This window comes from Rhinatrema bivittatum, chromosome 2 (genome assembly GCF_901001135.1).
Source record: "Rhinatrema bivittatum chromosome 2, aRhiBiv1.1, whole genome shotgun sequence".
In the NCBI taxonomy this organism is placed as follows: domain Eukaryota; kingdom Metazoa; phylum Chordata; class Amphibia; order Gymnophiona; family Rhinatrematidae; genus Rhinatrema; species Rhinatrema bivittatum.
Genome location: NC_042616.1, coordinates 743,554,102 through 743,570,136, shown reverse-complemented (window position 1 = coordinate 743,570,136; position 16,035 = coordinate 743,554,102). Strand labels below are relative to the sequence as shown.

The window sequence follows — 16,035 nt, the reverse complement described above, 5'->3', positions numbered from 1 at the left end:
AGTTAGTACCTGGGCAATAGAGAGCAAAGTGAATTGACCAAGGTCACAAGGCATGTGAGTGGGGAAGCAGGATTTGAGCCCTGGATTCCTTGGTTCTTAGCCTATTACTGTAACCACTAGTCCATTCCTCCCCTCTGAAACCCAAATTCATTTCTTTACCTTAAATATTATATGTTAAACCTTTGACTACTCCAAGATTTCTTAGATGTCTCATTTATGCCAGTTTATTTGGAGGGTCAACCTTGTTATAAATTTTAATATCATCTGCAAAGACATACCTTTTCTGACAGTTCCTTGGATTTATTATTTATGAAATTATTGGCAAAATTAGATCTACAACTGATCTGAAAGCACACAACTGATAACCCCCATATCCTTGACATGAATTCCATTTAACACTAAGTGCTGTTACCTGCCACCAAAAGTTTCTAACCCAGTTTTCCACATTTGAACCTAAACCTAGATTGCTCTGCTTACTTATTAGGATCCTGTTTCAAGGTCTGACTGAAATCTAAGCACACCTCATCCAGTGTTTGTTCTAATTTTTTTAGTTCCCCAAAATAATTGCTAAGTTTGTTAGTCATGATATCCCTTTGACAAAAGAATGCAGTCTTGGATCTTGTAAACTACTGAATTCAAGATGCATCACTATCCTTTCCTTTAGTGGTTAAACAATTAATTTATCCATCACTGAGGTTAGACTAGCTTCTTTCCTACTCCCTCTTTTGTGAAGAAAAACATCATCTTTTGGTTTTCTGTAACCTACTGTCTCTAAAGAGTAATTGAACAGAACTGGCAGTGGTGTCTTGGTATCTTGCAATGCATCCCATCTTGTCCCAATACCTTGTCCATATTCAGTTTTGCTAGTTCTGTAAAGGTATAACTATAAGTGACTATTCACAAGATATATACTTATTGTTTCTATTATATATTTTTTTCTTTCTAAGCTTAAATACTGGCAATTAACTTATGCTCTTATAGCTATATATTATATGATATTCTTATATACAAAGGCATTTGTTAGCTTAGAAGTTAGAAGCAAAAGAAGGAAACTGAAGGGGTGGAATGGGTCAGTAAGATGGATCTAATTTTAACTTCTTTAAATATCACACCAAAAAAAAAATTATAGTAGGGATTAAATTGCCAACATGAAATAAACAAGCACCTGAGACCTGTACCAGAATTTTGCATAGCACGGGACGATGTCCAAACAATTAATCGTAGATATAAAACTGGACCTTTTCTTAAACATGCTGTGATTACAATTAAAGTCTGACATTGATAGACTTGCCATCCAATCAGATTTGAAATGAACCCTAGCCAATTGATTATAACTTGCTGACATCACAGTATCTCTCTGATTGACATAAGACTCAGTCATACCTAAAGAGATATTTGGAAAGCCAATTAATAGGATATGTATGAACTGGCTAACTATGAGAGATGCCTAGCACAAAATATAAGCCACTTATAAGCTAGATACTGACAATGAATACATGCAAAATCATAAGTACAGAAGTGCTGGAAGCACAAGTCATCACAGAGGATCCTGAAAACACAGTGGCATACCCTGCTAAAGACTTTGATTTGCCTAGACTTCTGAAACAGATAAACTTTAGGTGATATAAATCTCTAATGGGGTAAAAACTTTAGGATAACAACTTTAGGTAGTCAGCTTTGTTAATACATTTTTGGATAAATTGCTATTTTAAGGGATAAACCATACCCAATAGAGTTATTAGAAAGGGTGGGGTAACATAGCCTATAATTGTTTTGTACTTGATTACAGTGCATAAGACATAGAGGTGTCCACTAATGGTTAAGCTATATACCAATTGTGAGCTTGGGGGATAGAGGAGAGCATTAAGGGTGGAGCCATTGGTACATTACAGTTGTAACTAATTAGGCTAGAGATTAATTTGAGGCAATATGAATCCAGGATTTTGAGATTAGACATTTGATTTGGTTTCCTTATGTTTATTCACCTTAAGTTTATAATGACAACGTCTCAAATGTTATCTAGGAAAGAAGAGAAAATTAATGGGCAACAACTGGGGAGCCTAATGACAAAAAGCCCCTTCCAACAAAAAAATGGAGAAAGGAGATACTTTTTGTCACACCTCTTATGTAAGAGAAAGAATATATGTTTTTATAAACTCACAAAATAACATTTATACTTTGTGGAATTTACTCATAAATGAGAGGAGGTGCAAAAAACTTACATTATGTTCAATGACATTGCTAAATTTTCTTGCTTATAATGGAATAATTAAACAGGAAAATGGTTATAATAGCAACTTTTCATTCTGTTTATTGTCAGGAAATCTCTGCTAATAAAACTTGAGTTTAGTGCCAGGTATTTGTAAACTGGATTTTTGGAACTCTCCAGGTACTTGTAACCTGGATTGGCTTGATGGACCTTTGGTCTGACCCAGTATGGCAACTTCTTATGTTCTTATCTATCTGTGCCTGATAGTGTGTCTTTCCCAGTAATTTACAGTTCCAGGTGCATCATTTCATTTTTTAATAAAAATGGATTCTGCCTTGCTACCATTATGTCTGATCATTCAATCTAGGTATTTATTTATTTTATATTCTGCTTTATGTCACTTCAAAGCAGATTACATTCAGGTACTGTCAGTATTTCCCTATCACCAGAGGGCTTTCAATCTAACATGGAAATTCATCACACCATGATCATGTTCTAATGCGCATTATATCACATTTACCTCATATTTGTGATATTTTAAATCTCCCCCACCCAGGTTCCCTCCCTTACTTTAATGACCTTCTTTGCATGTGATTTGCATGCATAAATAATGCAAATGCATGCAAAGAAGGAAATGCATAGGCAATCATATGCCAACATTTTATCGCGACTGATTAAGAAGATGGTCAGCCATGATAAAATAATAACACACATTTTAAAAGCCTTAAATTGAGGCAGGAGGCCTGGGACCCTAGCGTGGTTCTGAGGCACCCACCACACATTTAAAGTGCTGGACAAAAAATAAAAAATTGCATCAAAATTGGGAGGATGAACAGGGGTCAGGGTTGACCCACTTCTTAACCCAGGGTTGTCACTCAAGGAAGCCCCAATTGTTCCAAATAAAAAAAGTCAAAATACAGTTGCTCTGTGATAGCCCCACCCCTCCCAACACACACACATACACAAAACCAAAGATAAAGTCCCTGGTCCCAGCCCACCACCCACAAAGATCAAAGTTAGAGTCAGACAGTCCCATCCCTCCTTTGCATATCTACCCATACCCCCAAGTTATTAATAATTTACTGATATCTCCACCCCCTGGGTCATTAATAAGGACTTGACAACCCTCACCCCCCAACCCCAGCAGCAAAAAAAAAAAATAGGGTCCAGGCCCCCATCTACCACCCCTGGTACCCTCCTGCACTCCCCAAACCATTAATTTAAGATGTCTTTCCTGCACTGGGGCTGGGGCATACCCTAGCACATGTCCACTTGGTGCCATTTTACAAAATGGCACTGACTTGACCTTGTCCCAGTCATGAGACTGGGGTAAAGTCAAGGAATTGGACCAGGGCCATGTAGCAGAGGTCTGATTTCCAGACCTTGGGTCAGTCATATGGTTGAGCCAAGGTTAGGTCAGCACCACTTTGTAAAATGGTGCTTACCAGGCTGGGTACAAGTGTGTGCCTGTCCTGGCCCCACCATGGGAGAGCCATCTTAAATATAAGGTTTGGGGTATGGAAAGTGGGAGGGAGCCAGGGGCTGATAGTAGTAGGGATGTGAATCATTTTTTGACGATTTAAAATATCGTCCGATATATTTTAAATCGTAAAAAAATCGTTAGGGCCACGATACAATACCAATTCCCCCGATTTATCGTTAAAAAATCGTAAATCGGGGGAAGGGGGGAGGGCAGGAAAACCGGCACACTAAACCCCCCTAAAACCCACCCCGACCCTTTAAATTAAATCCCCCACCCTCCCGAACCCCCCCCCCCAAATGCTTTAAATTACCCGGGGATCCGGCGGTGGTCTAGAACGGCAGCGGTCCGGAACGGCCCCCTCAATAGAATTGTGTTGTCTTCAGCCGGCGCCATTTTTCAAAATGGCCGCCGCAAAATGGCGGCGGCCATAGACAAAAACGATTTGACGCAGGAGGTCGTTCCGGACCCCTGCTGGACTTTTGGCAAGTCTTATGGGGGTCAGGAGGCCCCCCCAAGCTGGCCAAAATTTTCCTGGGAGTCCAGCGGGGTTCCGGGAGCGATTTCTTGCCGCGAATCGTTTTCGTACGGAAAATGGCGCCGGCAGGAGATCGACTGCAGGAGGTCGTTCAGCGGGGGTTCCGGACCGCCGCTGAACGACCTCCTGCAGTCGATCTTCTGCCGGCACCATTTTCCGTATGAAAACGATTTGCGGCAAGAAATCGCTCCCGGAACCCCGCTGGACTCCCAGGAAAATTTTGGCCAGCTTGGGGGGGCCTCCTGACCCCCACAAGACTTGCCAAAAGTCCAGCGGGGGTCCGGAACGACCTCCTGCATCGAATCGTTTTTGTCTATGGCTGCCGCCATTTTGCGGCAGCCATTTTGAAAAATAGCGCCAGCTGAAGACAACACGATTCTATTGAGGGGGCCATTCTGGACCGCCGCCGTTCTAGACCACCGCCGGATCCCCAGGTAATTAAAGCATTTGGGGGGGGGGTTGGGGAGGGTGGGGGATTTAATTTAAAGGGTCGGGGTGGGTTTTAGGGGGGTTTAGTGTGCCGGCTCACGATTTTAACGATTTTTCATGATAGTTTTACACACCCAAATGGCAACAATATGATTCCCTACCCCTCCCAGCCGAAATCGATCGTTAAGACGATCGAGGACACGATTCACATCTCTAGAGAGTAGGGTCCCTGGACCCTATTCTTTTTCTCTTGGGGTGGGGGTTGGAACACTATTATTGACTTGGGGGGTTGGGAAGGGAGGATTGGGACTGTATGACTTTTATATTTGATCTTTGGGGGTGGGGGGTCCAGGACTGGAGACTTTATCTTTGGTTTTGTTGAGGGAATTGTTGCCATGCAACTACATTTAGCCATTTATTTTTTTATTTTAGGGAAATCAGACTTTCTAAGTGGCAGCCCTGAGTTGAAATGGAGCTCAGATTCAGGTTTTCCGTTTGCTGAAATTTTTATTTTTGGTGTAGAGGCCCTTTAAGTCTATGGCAGTCCTGTGAAGTTTTGGCTACTATTGCATTAAAGGGCCTTTGGGCACATTGTTTTGGCCTGCAGTGTTTGGCCACAAGAAAAAAGAATGCACAAGAGAGTTTCAATATTTTTGGGGTGAGGGGGATCAATATCACAGCAACACCTCTCCCCCCCTCCCCCCCATGATAAAACATTTTAGCTTAGTGAATCTAGGCCTAGACCTGTGGCAACAGAGAGTAAAGTAACTTGTCCAAGGTCACAAGGAGCAGCCATATGATTTGAACCTTGGTTGTTTTGGTCATAGCCCGTGTGCTAACCCCAAACCTATTCCTCTTTTACTCCCTTTTCCATCATATATGGAAAGAATAAAAGCATAGAAATCATAGGAGGATTAATATGGATGTAAGGAAGATGGAGAAAGATATCCTTCTTATGGATAACCCCCACCCCATGTGAAATGACGAAGTGGGAAAAGTCGTGTTTATAACTGTAAAGGATGGACTACATGAGGGGGTGTAATATGTTTTTATTTTGTAGGAAAGAGAAGTGGCAAGTATCTGCTTTTTTGGACCAAGATTTGGAGCAATCATTGTTTTCCCAATAGATGAAAGTTACAGGATATGAATTGTCAGTTGTAGTCTGTTTTATTCAGTTTAAAGATGTAGGGAGGTAAAATCACTATCTGCTACAAGGTGGATGGTAGTCGGCTTTTTAAAATATTGTAATTTTCCCAGTCTGAATATTGCATGTATTTGTGTAATGGTGTGTGTTTATATGTTTATATGTTTATTGCATTTCTAATAGTTGTATTGCAATTCTAGAAGCTGCCCTGGAGAAAAATGGAATCCTATTAGCTCATGACACCTATTCAAGGACCAACAAGAAAAGTTGTTCTATATGAACTTTTGAGATCACAAAAGTGACTTCTGAGGAAGGGAGCCAGGTGATCTCAAAAGCTTATGTATACTAGATCAGAGATAGGCAACTCTGATCCTGGAGTGCCACTAACAGGTCTGGTTTTCAGGATATCCATGTATATTCATTGTGGATGTCCTGAAAATCAGAACTGTTGGTGGCACTCCAGGACTAGAGTAGTCCAGCCCTGTGCTACAACTTAAAAAAATAAAAATTATGTTAGATGAAGATAAGGGTGTGGTTGTGCATATAGGTGTGAAGCCCTACTTAAAGTTATGTGACTTTGTGTGTGATATTCAGACTACATTTATATATACACAAAATCTTTTTAGAAACCAGAGCTACATTGAGATAAGACTCAGGACCATTAGAGGAATGAAAGATGGAGAAAGTGGAGAAGAGCTTAGCATGGAAGGAGAGATCTTGAAAAATGTATTAGGAGAGTTTGGAACTGATGTTAAATTATAATAATATCAGAGATATATTCTGTAGTAAGTATTCAATGCCTTGTATCTGTGAACCATGCTCATACTTTTTGAGTTTGCCCCACTTTTGGCCAACATATAAACTTAGACCTCAATCCTGCAATAATATTTTCAACATACTTCATATAAGAATAATTCAGGACAGTATACCATATTCAAAATCCAGCAATACACTTCAACTTTTTTGCATAATTTTAAGGTTATTTGAAATTTAAAAATTAATTATTAGTATAATTTAAAGTATATTATTTATATTAGTAAATTAATGTATGCACTAATAGTCTTATTAATTTCAGAGGATACTAATATGTCACTCCAAATTCCAAATGCCAAAACCTATCAACATAAATCCTTGAGTCTCAGAGCCTTCTCTACAGCAGGTCCAGTTCTGTGGAACTCTATACCACCTGATCTAAGACAAGAGCCATGCACTCTAACATTTAGGAAAAGACTAAAAACTTGGCTTTTCAAAAAAGCATTTCCAAGCCTTGAATAAAACGCACTCAACAACACAAACTCTTATGTAACATCTGGATCCAAATAAGAATCCACTTATCACAAACTTACACTCACTATTACCTTTTGAGTTTTATCATATCATCACCATGCACTACTGTGTCATATTTATTCTCATGTTTATTTATATTACCGCTCATATTTATGTACCGTCACATTCATTCAAATAGGCTCATTTACTTACTCTGCTACACTATCACTTTAATTGTATTAAATGTAAATATTGCATTGTTTAACCTCTCCCCTCTTCCAGTCCCAAGTTAATTTTCCCTGTTTTATTGTAACTTTCTCACACCTTTTAATTGATTCTCTGTATTTAAAGTTCAAATTTGTATTGGAAATATTTATTACGTTACGCTATACTTTGCACACATTGTTATTTGTAAACCGGGTTGATGTGATCCCTATCATGAAACTCGGTATAACAAAAATAATAAATAAATAAATAAATAAATGTAATAATCAGGTTTGTGGTACACTGTCAAAATGATTTTACAGTTAACATATACCATAGGTGGTATAAAAGAATGAAAGAGAAGCATGCCTATCCTGGGAGGCAGCCATACATATATATAATATGCTTGATGCAACAAAAGTTGTGTTGTCTGTCTGTCAGCAATTGAAGTGATATGCATGCACATGCCAGCATACATGAACATTCCACCAGTCTCCAATAGACAGACCTGGCTACTGCTCAATATTCAGGATCCCAGCAGAGCTGGTGGGGTATGAGTCAATATGTATGCACACGTCACCAATCACTAGCTAAGATTTTGTAAAAAGAAATCAGAGTCGCCATTCCAGTTATGCTCCCCCTTCCACCAAACCTTCTACAAGAAAGGACACCGGTCAATCCTAGAATGTTTACATTATGTTGTACGGCTGTCATACATCAAAATGGCACCAGCCTCAGTTAGACCAGTGGTTATTGTGCAAGGATGGAGCAGTGGGACAGAGGTGACTGGGGTTGGGGGAATTCAAAGGGTCTCTTGGGGACTGAGAGAATCTTTTGTTGAAGTTGATTTGGTGGTGGAAAGAAGAAAGAAGAAAGGGGGTAGTTTTCTTTTTTGTTTGCTTTTAGGGGTTTGGGCGGGGGGTCAGCATATGCTATGGTCTGGCTGGGAAGAGGACTAAAAGATACTTGGTTCAGGTTGTTGAGAGGAGTCAGAGTATGCTGGGGTCCAGTTGGAAAGAAGGGCTCAGTGTGTCCTGGGCTCAGGCTGCAGTTGGGAGTTTCAAAGTGTGCTGGGGCCCGGTCAGTGCGAGGGGTCAGAATGTCCTGGGGTTGGGAGGGGGGCTCAGAAGGTGCTGTGTACTGGGACTAAAGCTGAGCTGGTCTGAGGGGAATTCAGGGGTGGAGCTGGAGAGGGGGTTAGAGTGTGCTAGAGATGGGAATCTGAGTGTGCTGGGGATGGACTGGAGAAGAGAACAGCGAACAGGGGCCATCAAAGAATTTCAGAGGGTTTCAGTTAGTTTTCAACTGATTTTACAAGTGTTTCCAATAGAAATCTGACAAAGAAGAAAGATGTTAAGCAAATGGATTTCTGCCAGTATACTTTTTTTCATACTTAGAAGTCAATGTACTAACTCAAAGATTTCCTGTAGGTTAGTGTCCTCTTCATGCAGTATTTTGCTATCCATGCAAATGATCTGCATAGCATCCTTTATGCCAAAATGTGTTCCCTGACTGGCCGAAAAAAAAAAAATAAACTATACCTTATTGAGATACGGAGGCAATGTTCAGGGCACTTGGAAAGCTAGAGTTTCAACCATCAACCAGAATGGTGAAACCTAATGGTCAGACTCTAAGTACCTCATATCGCTTTTTAATTCTTTTTTAGTCAGGACTGAAAGCACTATTATCAGTGATTTTATTTATCCTTCTATGAAAACTCAGGCATTCAGACCAAACTTGAAGGTGGGGGTGGGGGAAGGGGAAATAGAGCATTATCCAATCACTTACCCTATTGCAAATCACTTTGGTTTGATATAGGTGACAAAATATACAATAAAGTAAAACCAGCAGCCATGACAGGCGGCTGCCCTGATGCTGTGGGGGGAGAGGGCTGGGTTTATGGTTATTACAGAAGTATGTTTTTCACCGAGTATTAGATTCAGGTTCTGTTTGACTGAATCAATAAACTGCGGCCTTGTTTAAATCCCATCCAGTTGTATTGTGTTTTATTGGAAGAGAAAAAGAATCACGTGCGCATGTTATGAATTACTGAGAAATGTTTAGACAAAAATGCAATAAAATTCAAAGTTTTATATTTACTTACATTTATTGTTGGCAAAATGTTTGTAGTTAATTACACTGCATTACAAACACTTTATGGAGAGAGACATTTCAGCTGTACGTTACTGCTGTTGCAGTTTCCTATATTTCTTTCAAGACCAGGGATTTAACAAGTTAATTAATATAAACAGTAACGAGTAAACATTACCTTTAAACTGTAATCTGAGAGCCATATTTTCAAAAGAGTTTTGCCTTTTACAGAATATAGGGGAAACACTTTTGAAAACAGAACTCTTATACTGTATATGGACATCTGGAAGTGTGATATCATGGTAAGATTACATTTTTTATTTTGGTGTAACAAATTGGTGAACACTGAGAATTTGGGTTTTCTCAATCAATATTGTTTCTTTTCTTCTTTTGCAGTAAATGAGGGGGGTATTAAACAAGCATCCAATTTGTGTCCTGATCCAGGAGAACCAGAAAATGGAAAAAGAATAGGCTCAGATTTTAGGTAAAATATTAACACAATTTTATTTAAATGCTTTTCAATGCCTTTGCAAATGTATTCCTTCCATGATAGGTCATAATCCAAATATTTTAATATAGCAACATAGCAATAGCTGTGGTGGTTATTATTGACAATTGACTTACTTTGAAAACAAACAAAATGTGTTTAAAGAGAGAAAATTATATTAATACTATTTTTCTAGTCATATTGTATTACTTATAACTTATAGCAAAATAAAAAATATTTATCATCTTATGCAGCCAAATTTTATATTCCCCATGGAGCATAATCTAGAGGTTTTAGCACAAAACCAGTAAGCTTTCTGATCAGTAAAGAGTAGTTCTGCTCTTTGGGGTAGATTTTAAAAGAATGTGCATGCAAGTCCATGTGTGTGCACTACACAGCGCGCACACATGGACGCCTGATTTTATAACATGCGCACGCAGGTGCACACGTTATAAAATCGGGGGTCGGTGCACGCAAGGGGGTGCACGCCAACGCCCACGGCCTTCCTCAGTTCCCTCCCAATCCGCTCCAATTTAGGAGCGGACTGGAAGAGAACTTTCCAACCACCTTCCCAACCTCCCTTCCCCTAACCTACCGCCCCCTGGCCCTAACCTAGCACCCTCCTAAATCGTTATTTAATCTCTTACGCCTGCCTCTAGCCCTATCCCGCCCCCGGACTGCCCCACCCCACCCCCTCTCCACCCCTTTCCCGAAGCCCCGGGACTTACACGCATCCCAGGGCTTTATGCACGTGACCTGGCCTTGGAAAATAGGCCCGGCGCGTATAAGGCCACCTTTGCACATAAATCCCCGGGATTTACGTGCAAAATCTGGCCCTTTCTCTTCTTATATCTTTGACCAATGCAAAAAGATTAGTAGGAAAGATTAAAGATGCTTAATTGATTTACTTTTTATGCAGCCGAGTTCCTTCGCATATTTAAGATGTAGTTTGGCTGTCATGTTAGTCCTCTTGAATGCACAGAAATAAAAACAAAAAAAAGTTTAAAAACCCACATATGAGACCGTTTTATTGGAGTAACTTAATACATCCTTGACTAGCTTTCAAGAGTTAATGCACTCTTCTTTATGTCAGAATTCACATGAGCAAAAGATGACAGGAATTACAGGTTGGTGCGGTTGCCATAACTGTAGGCCTTTTCTAATTCTTTTGTATTTATTTGTTAATTGCTAATTTATTGGCTTATTTACTAAAGATGCATGTTCCAGGGCCAATTCAATTGTCACTATCCATAGGGTTTTTTTCTGGTTGTATTTGCTTAGGAAAGTAGAGATTATTCAGCATGCAAGTAAAAAGATCAATACGGTGTTATGTGACTCAGTATTTCAAAAAAATCAAAAAAAGCTGTTGGAATTAATATTGGAACAACAATTCTGTTGTAACCAGTATGAGAATTAACCCCTGAGGCAGACTGCATTTCAAAGCATGGACTGTGTCAGGTTTTCTTATTTCTGCACAATACTTATGGACATTTGCTTGAAAGAACTAACTTTGTTTCTGATAAGTAGTATTATATTGTATCTACAACAATTTTTTTTTTGAAAAAAATAGTAATTCCAAAAACGTGTTTATTGAAAAGACTTATGATTATACTAGTGTTAATGGCAATGCAAGATGTCTTTTAGCCCCTGTTCTGCATGAAGTTCTCCCAGTCAAATATGTGCTAGATAAATTGAGGAGTATTTTTGGTAGAATGTTTCTTTTGATATCGTAACATAATGTTCTGCATGATTTCGTTATTTTTTTTTTCAGAGAGTTACAGCATATATAATGATAAAATTAACTAGCATCCAGGTCTGTTTGGCAGGCTGCAAGTTCTATTGTAAATAGATGTGCTCAAATAGTTTGGCAGCAGTACGTAGGGGAACTAGCAATCATGCTAGCATTTGCAGCTATTTAGATTATTACAAAGCTTTGTGTTATAATAGGAAGGGAGGGGTGCTGGATGCAAGTTAAATAGTAGATCATCTTTGTATATGTGCCCGAAATGGTAGAGTGCAAAGGGTGAAAATAACAAAACTGTCCTAGATAAGCAATGATATTTTACAAGCAGCTTCCCTCTGTAAGCTGAAAATAACTGCTCTCTAACACAGATACACACTCTCTGTCACACACATATACACAAATGATCTCACACATTCATGTTTTCTCATTCTCTATCACACATACATTCACATTATCTCTCTCACACATAAACTCTCTCTCACCATTGCCAGGGCCACTTTTCTTTCTTCAGCTGCTGTCAGAATAGACTCTGCCAGTGGCCATGGGGGGCCTCTTCTCAATCTTCTTTTTTTCTGCTGCTTGCAGGATGGCTCCCAATAGCAGAATGGGTACCACCAGTGGTGCCGCTGGGGACTCTTTCACTCTTCTTTCATCTGAAGGTAGTATGGGATCTACTAGCGGCCCCACTTGAGTCTCTGTTTCAGTCTTCTTTCTACAGATACTGGTGGAATAGGCTCCAGTGGTGGCTCTGCTGGGGCCTTCTCTCGCTTTGGTTTCTTTGCCTATGTTGATGCTGATGGGCCTTTTCCTTTATTCACCTCTGCCCCACCCCAAGTGTGCCACTCCATCAGGGCCAACTCTAGGCTAGCCAGGCACCATACAAAAACTGAAATTCTTCTTCATCCAATCAGACTAGACTAGACCAGTGGGTTATGCACACCAATCAGCAGATAGGGACAGAGATCAACAGGCTTGCTGATACCACCTGCCAGCCGGGAGGTGGTAATTCAGGTACTGAAGAACCAAGAAGATCTGGGGTGTTGCACTCTTTACATTGTGTGCCCAGAAATGAAAGGGTCCTTCGCCCCATCTTGGACGTGAAGCAGGCTCATGACTTCTAAAAAGTTGCCCAGTTCAGCATGGACACCTTAAGATCAGTAATTATGGTTGTTTAAAAAGGAGCATTTTTAACCTTGTTGAACCTCTAGGAAACTTATCTTCACATTCAAATACAGAAAGATCATCCATGCTTCCTGAGATTTATGGGGCTAGGTCATCATTTTCAGTTTGAGGCTCTACTCTGTGGTTTAGCAACAGCCCTAGCAACCTTTTTGAAGCTGTTGGTGGTGGTTGTAATGATGCTGTACTAGGAAGGTTTTTTGTTACACTCTTATTGGGACTATTGTCTGATAAGAGCAAAGTTCTTTCAGGACAGCATATCGGCTTCTCAGCGAGTGATCCAATTGTTACAGGACTTGGGATGGATTATCAATTTTTCAAAATGCAATCTTCAGAAATGTTAGATGCTGAATTGTCTTGGAGATTGTTTCAGTATGAAGGTAGATCTCATACATCTAATAGAACAAAAATTTTAGAAGTTATTTTTCCAGATCTGGGCATTGGGAATGGGAAGAAACCTGAAGGTGTTGTCCTATCTCCAGACCCTCTGTTCCATGACAGCAGTCTTGGAGCTAGTAATATGGAAGAGAGCACATATTTGTCCTCTTCAAGGTCCTTGCTTTCCAAGTGGGATCCCAAGTCCCAAGTTATTTCTGTGAGACTGGTCCAGGTGGACGGTAGTATACTCCTATCACTAAACTCTTCCCCAACACATATGGTATTTCTACCTATAAGCATTCTACAGTGCATTTAGTCTCTTGCAGGATCTTATCCTGTTAGACACTACTCCCAAGAGAACATAAAGTACCACCCCACCCCCCAAGTTGATCCACCCTATCATTGCAATATAATTTGTACTCTGTCCCTTTGATTATCCCCCTTCTACAAGGTCTCTGAGATACCAATTATATATACATCTTTATTCAGTGCCTTACACCAGGGATGTGCATTTGTTTCATTCATTTCAGAGTTATGCACATTCAGTAAATTCAAGGCTTTATAGTACATGCATAATGGACAATATGTGTGTATTTTTAATAGCTTGAGTTATGCGCACACTATCCATTTTTTACACATGTACTATAAAGACTGGAAGTTACTTGCATAACTCTAAAATGAATGAAACAAATGCACATCCCTACTATACACTTTAACTCTCCCATTTCACTTCTGAAGAGTTCTGGCATTGGCATACAGATATTTCAAAGTATGTTTTTTGTTTGTATTAACAAACCTGCTTTTCAGTTGACAGGGATAATTTGTAATTATTTAGCTCAAGTGATTCTTTATTTATAAACATGTGGACTACTTTTGCTTTTGTTGCAACCTCTCTGTTGGAAATCCCTAACTCTCCTGATTTGTTAGCATCCTTCAAAGATACTGCCCTCCGAACCATGTGCTGCTGAGTGACTGTCGACTTTCCCCCTTTTTCTAGTTTAAAAGCTTCTCTATCATCTTTTTAAAGGTTAGTGCTAGCAGTCCGTTCCACCCTTGCTAAAGTGGAACTTGTCCTTTCAAAAAAGACTCCCTCTTCCCCAAAAGGTTGGCCAGCTTGTTACTGTTAGGGCCGCCGGTCGCAGCTTCCCACGCCCAGTCACTCCCTCTTACCGGCACTGTGCGGCAGCTACCAGCTCTGGGTTGCCTGCTGCGGTGGCCAGCCGTTCTCAGGACTCTGCCTCGCACTCCCTCCTCCCAGCATGCTGGCAGGCCCGTTCCCCCAGGCCTCTCCAACACAGTGCAGTCCCCGTGCGGGCCCCACCTCCTCTGGGCCTTCCTAGGCCCACGCACGCGTTCCTGTTCTGGATTTAAAGGGACCACGGCAGGAAATTGCCGTGGCCCCTCCTCTTGTCCTGCCCAACCTTTTCCTACTTAAGGCAAGTTCTGGCTCTCAGACCTTGCCTTGATTGTGCTTAGGTCCTGTTTCCTGTTCCTCTGCGGAGGATCTCACCATAGTCTGTGTTCCTGCTCATCGACCTTCCGGATTACGACCCTCGCTTTGCCTCCTGATTACGAGATCTGCCGCCTGCCCTGACTTATGCCTGGAAACCTGACTATGCGATCTGCCGCTTGCCCTGAATTATGCCTGGCCTTCAACGAGTGCCGTGGCCTGTCTAGCTCCTGGACTCTTTCCTGAATTCCTTCCAGCCTCGTCTCTGCAGCTTTCAGAGACCTCACATAAGTCCAGCCAGCTCTGGTACCCAAGAGCTCAACCTGAGGAGAACAAGGGCTGGTAGTGGTGAAGCTTCAGCGGGGTCTCTGCTCCAATCAACAGCTATGATGGCCAACCCAATTCTTCTCTTCTGGGTAATAGCCCTGGGAGGTTCGTCCTCAGTACAAGAGCAGCTACTTACTGCAGAATCATTTCCTGCTACACCAGAGTATTGCTCTCTGACCAGATGACCTTCCTCTTCTAACGCAGCACTTGGCTACTCTGTCCCAGAAACTCTCCTCTATACACCTCTCTGTCTGTCTCAATTTCTCCAGGTCTGCCACGCTAGCCTCCAGAGACTGGACTCATTCTCTGAGAGTCAGGAGCTCTTTATACCAATTGCACACATACAACTTCTCTTCAATGGGTAAAAAGTCATATATGTGGCATTCAGTACACAAGGCTGGAAGGCCCCCCTCTTATTGCTGGACTGTTTCACTTTATTTTTATTGAGTTCTTCGTTAAGTTAGCATTGATAAGGGTGTAGGAGTACATAAATTAGAGTCCTTGAAATTTATTGGTGTATTCCCTTTTAATCTGGTAGTGATCTGCAAGGGGATAATTAAACTCCTGATAAGGGATGGGAGAATGCTATTTTTTAGATGAAAAGCCTAATTGATTTTTAATGTGAAAGATTATCTTCCCTATAATTCAAAGGATGAGGTAGGGGTGGGAAAGGCAGACATTAGAATTACCTATCTTAGGCTTGTTTTATAATATAGGCACACACACTAGATAATATACCCTACTATTTAACCTATCCCCCAATCTTTTTAAGACCTAATATTTCCCAAAGCAATACTCACAGAGCATCTTCAGTCACCAGCAAGATGATCTTCTCCTCTCAATGCTACCACAAGACACACTAGAAAAGATCTTACCAAGGTCCCTGGACTTCTTTTTTAATCAAAAGGCATAATAAACACAGACATTAGAAAAGAACTTACCTAGCTCCCTAGTTTTCTTTTTTTGTTTTAATCAAAAGGAGCACACAGAGACACACAAAAAAATCTTACCTAGCCCCCTCATCTTTTTTTTTTTTTTTTAATTATGCATCTACATTAAAATCCATTACTTTTCCTGGCTTTTAGTCAAGGAACATACACTTGAAGTTA

The 16,035-nt window shown here is 40.6% G+C and overlaps 1 protein-coding gene across 1 annotated transcript in view; it reads left to right on the top strand.

The window, feature by feature from the left end:
* The window catches only part of CSMD3 (CUB and Sushi multiple domains 3), a 3,551,396-nt gene that overhangs the window by 1,465,745 nt on the left and 2,069,616 nt on the right, over positions 1-16,035 (top strand). Inside the window, 1 exon segment of the mRNA XM_029591914.1 lies at positions 9,758-9,845. Coding sequence (XP_029447774.1) covers positions 9,758-9,845 — 88 coding nt within the window.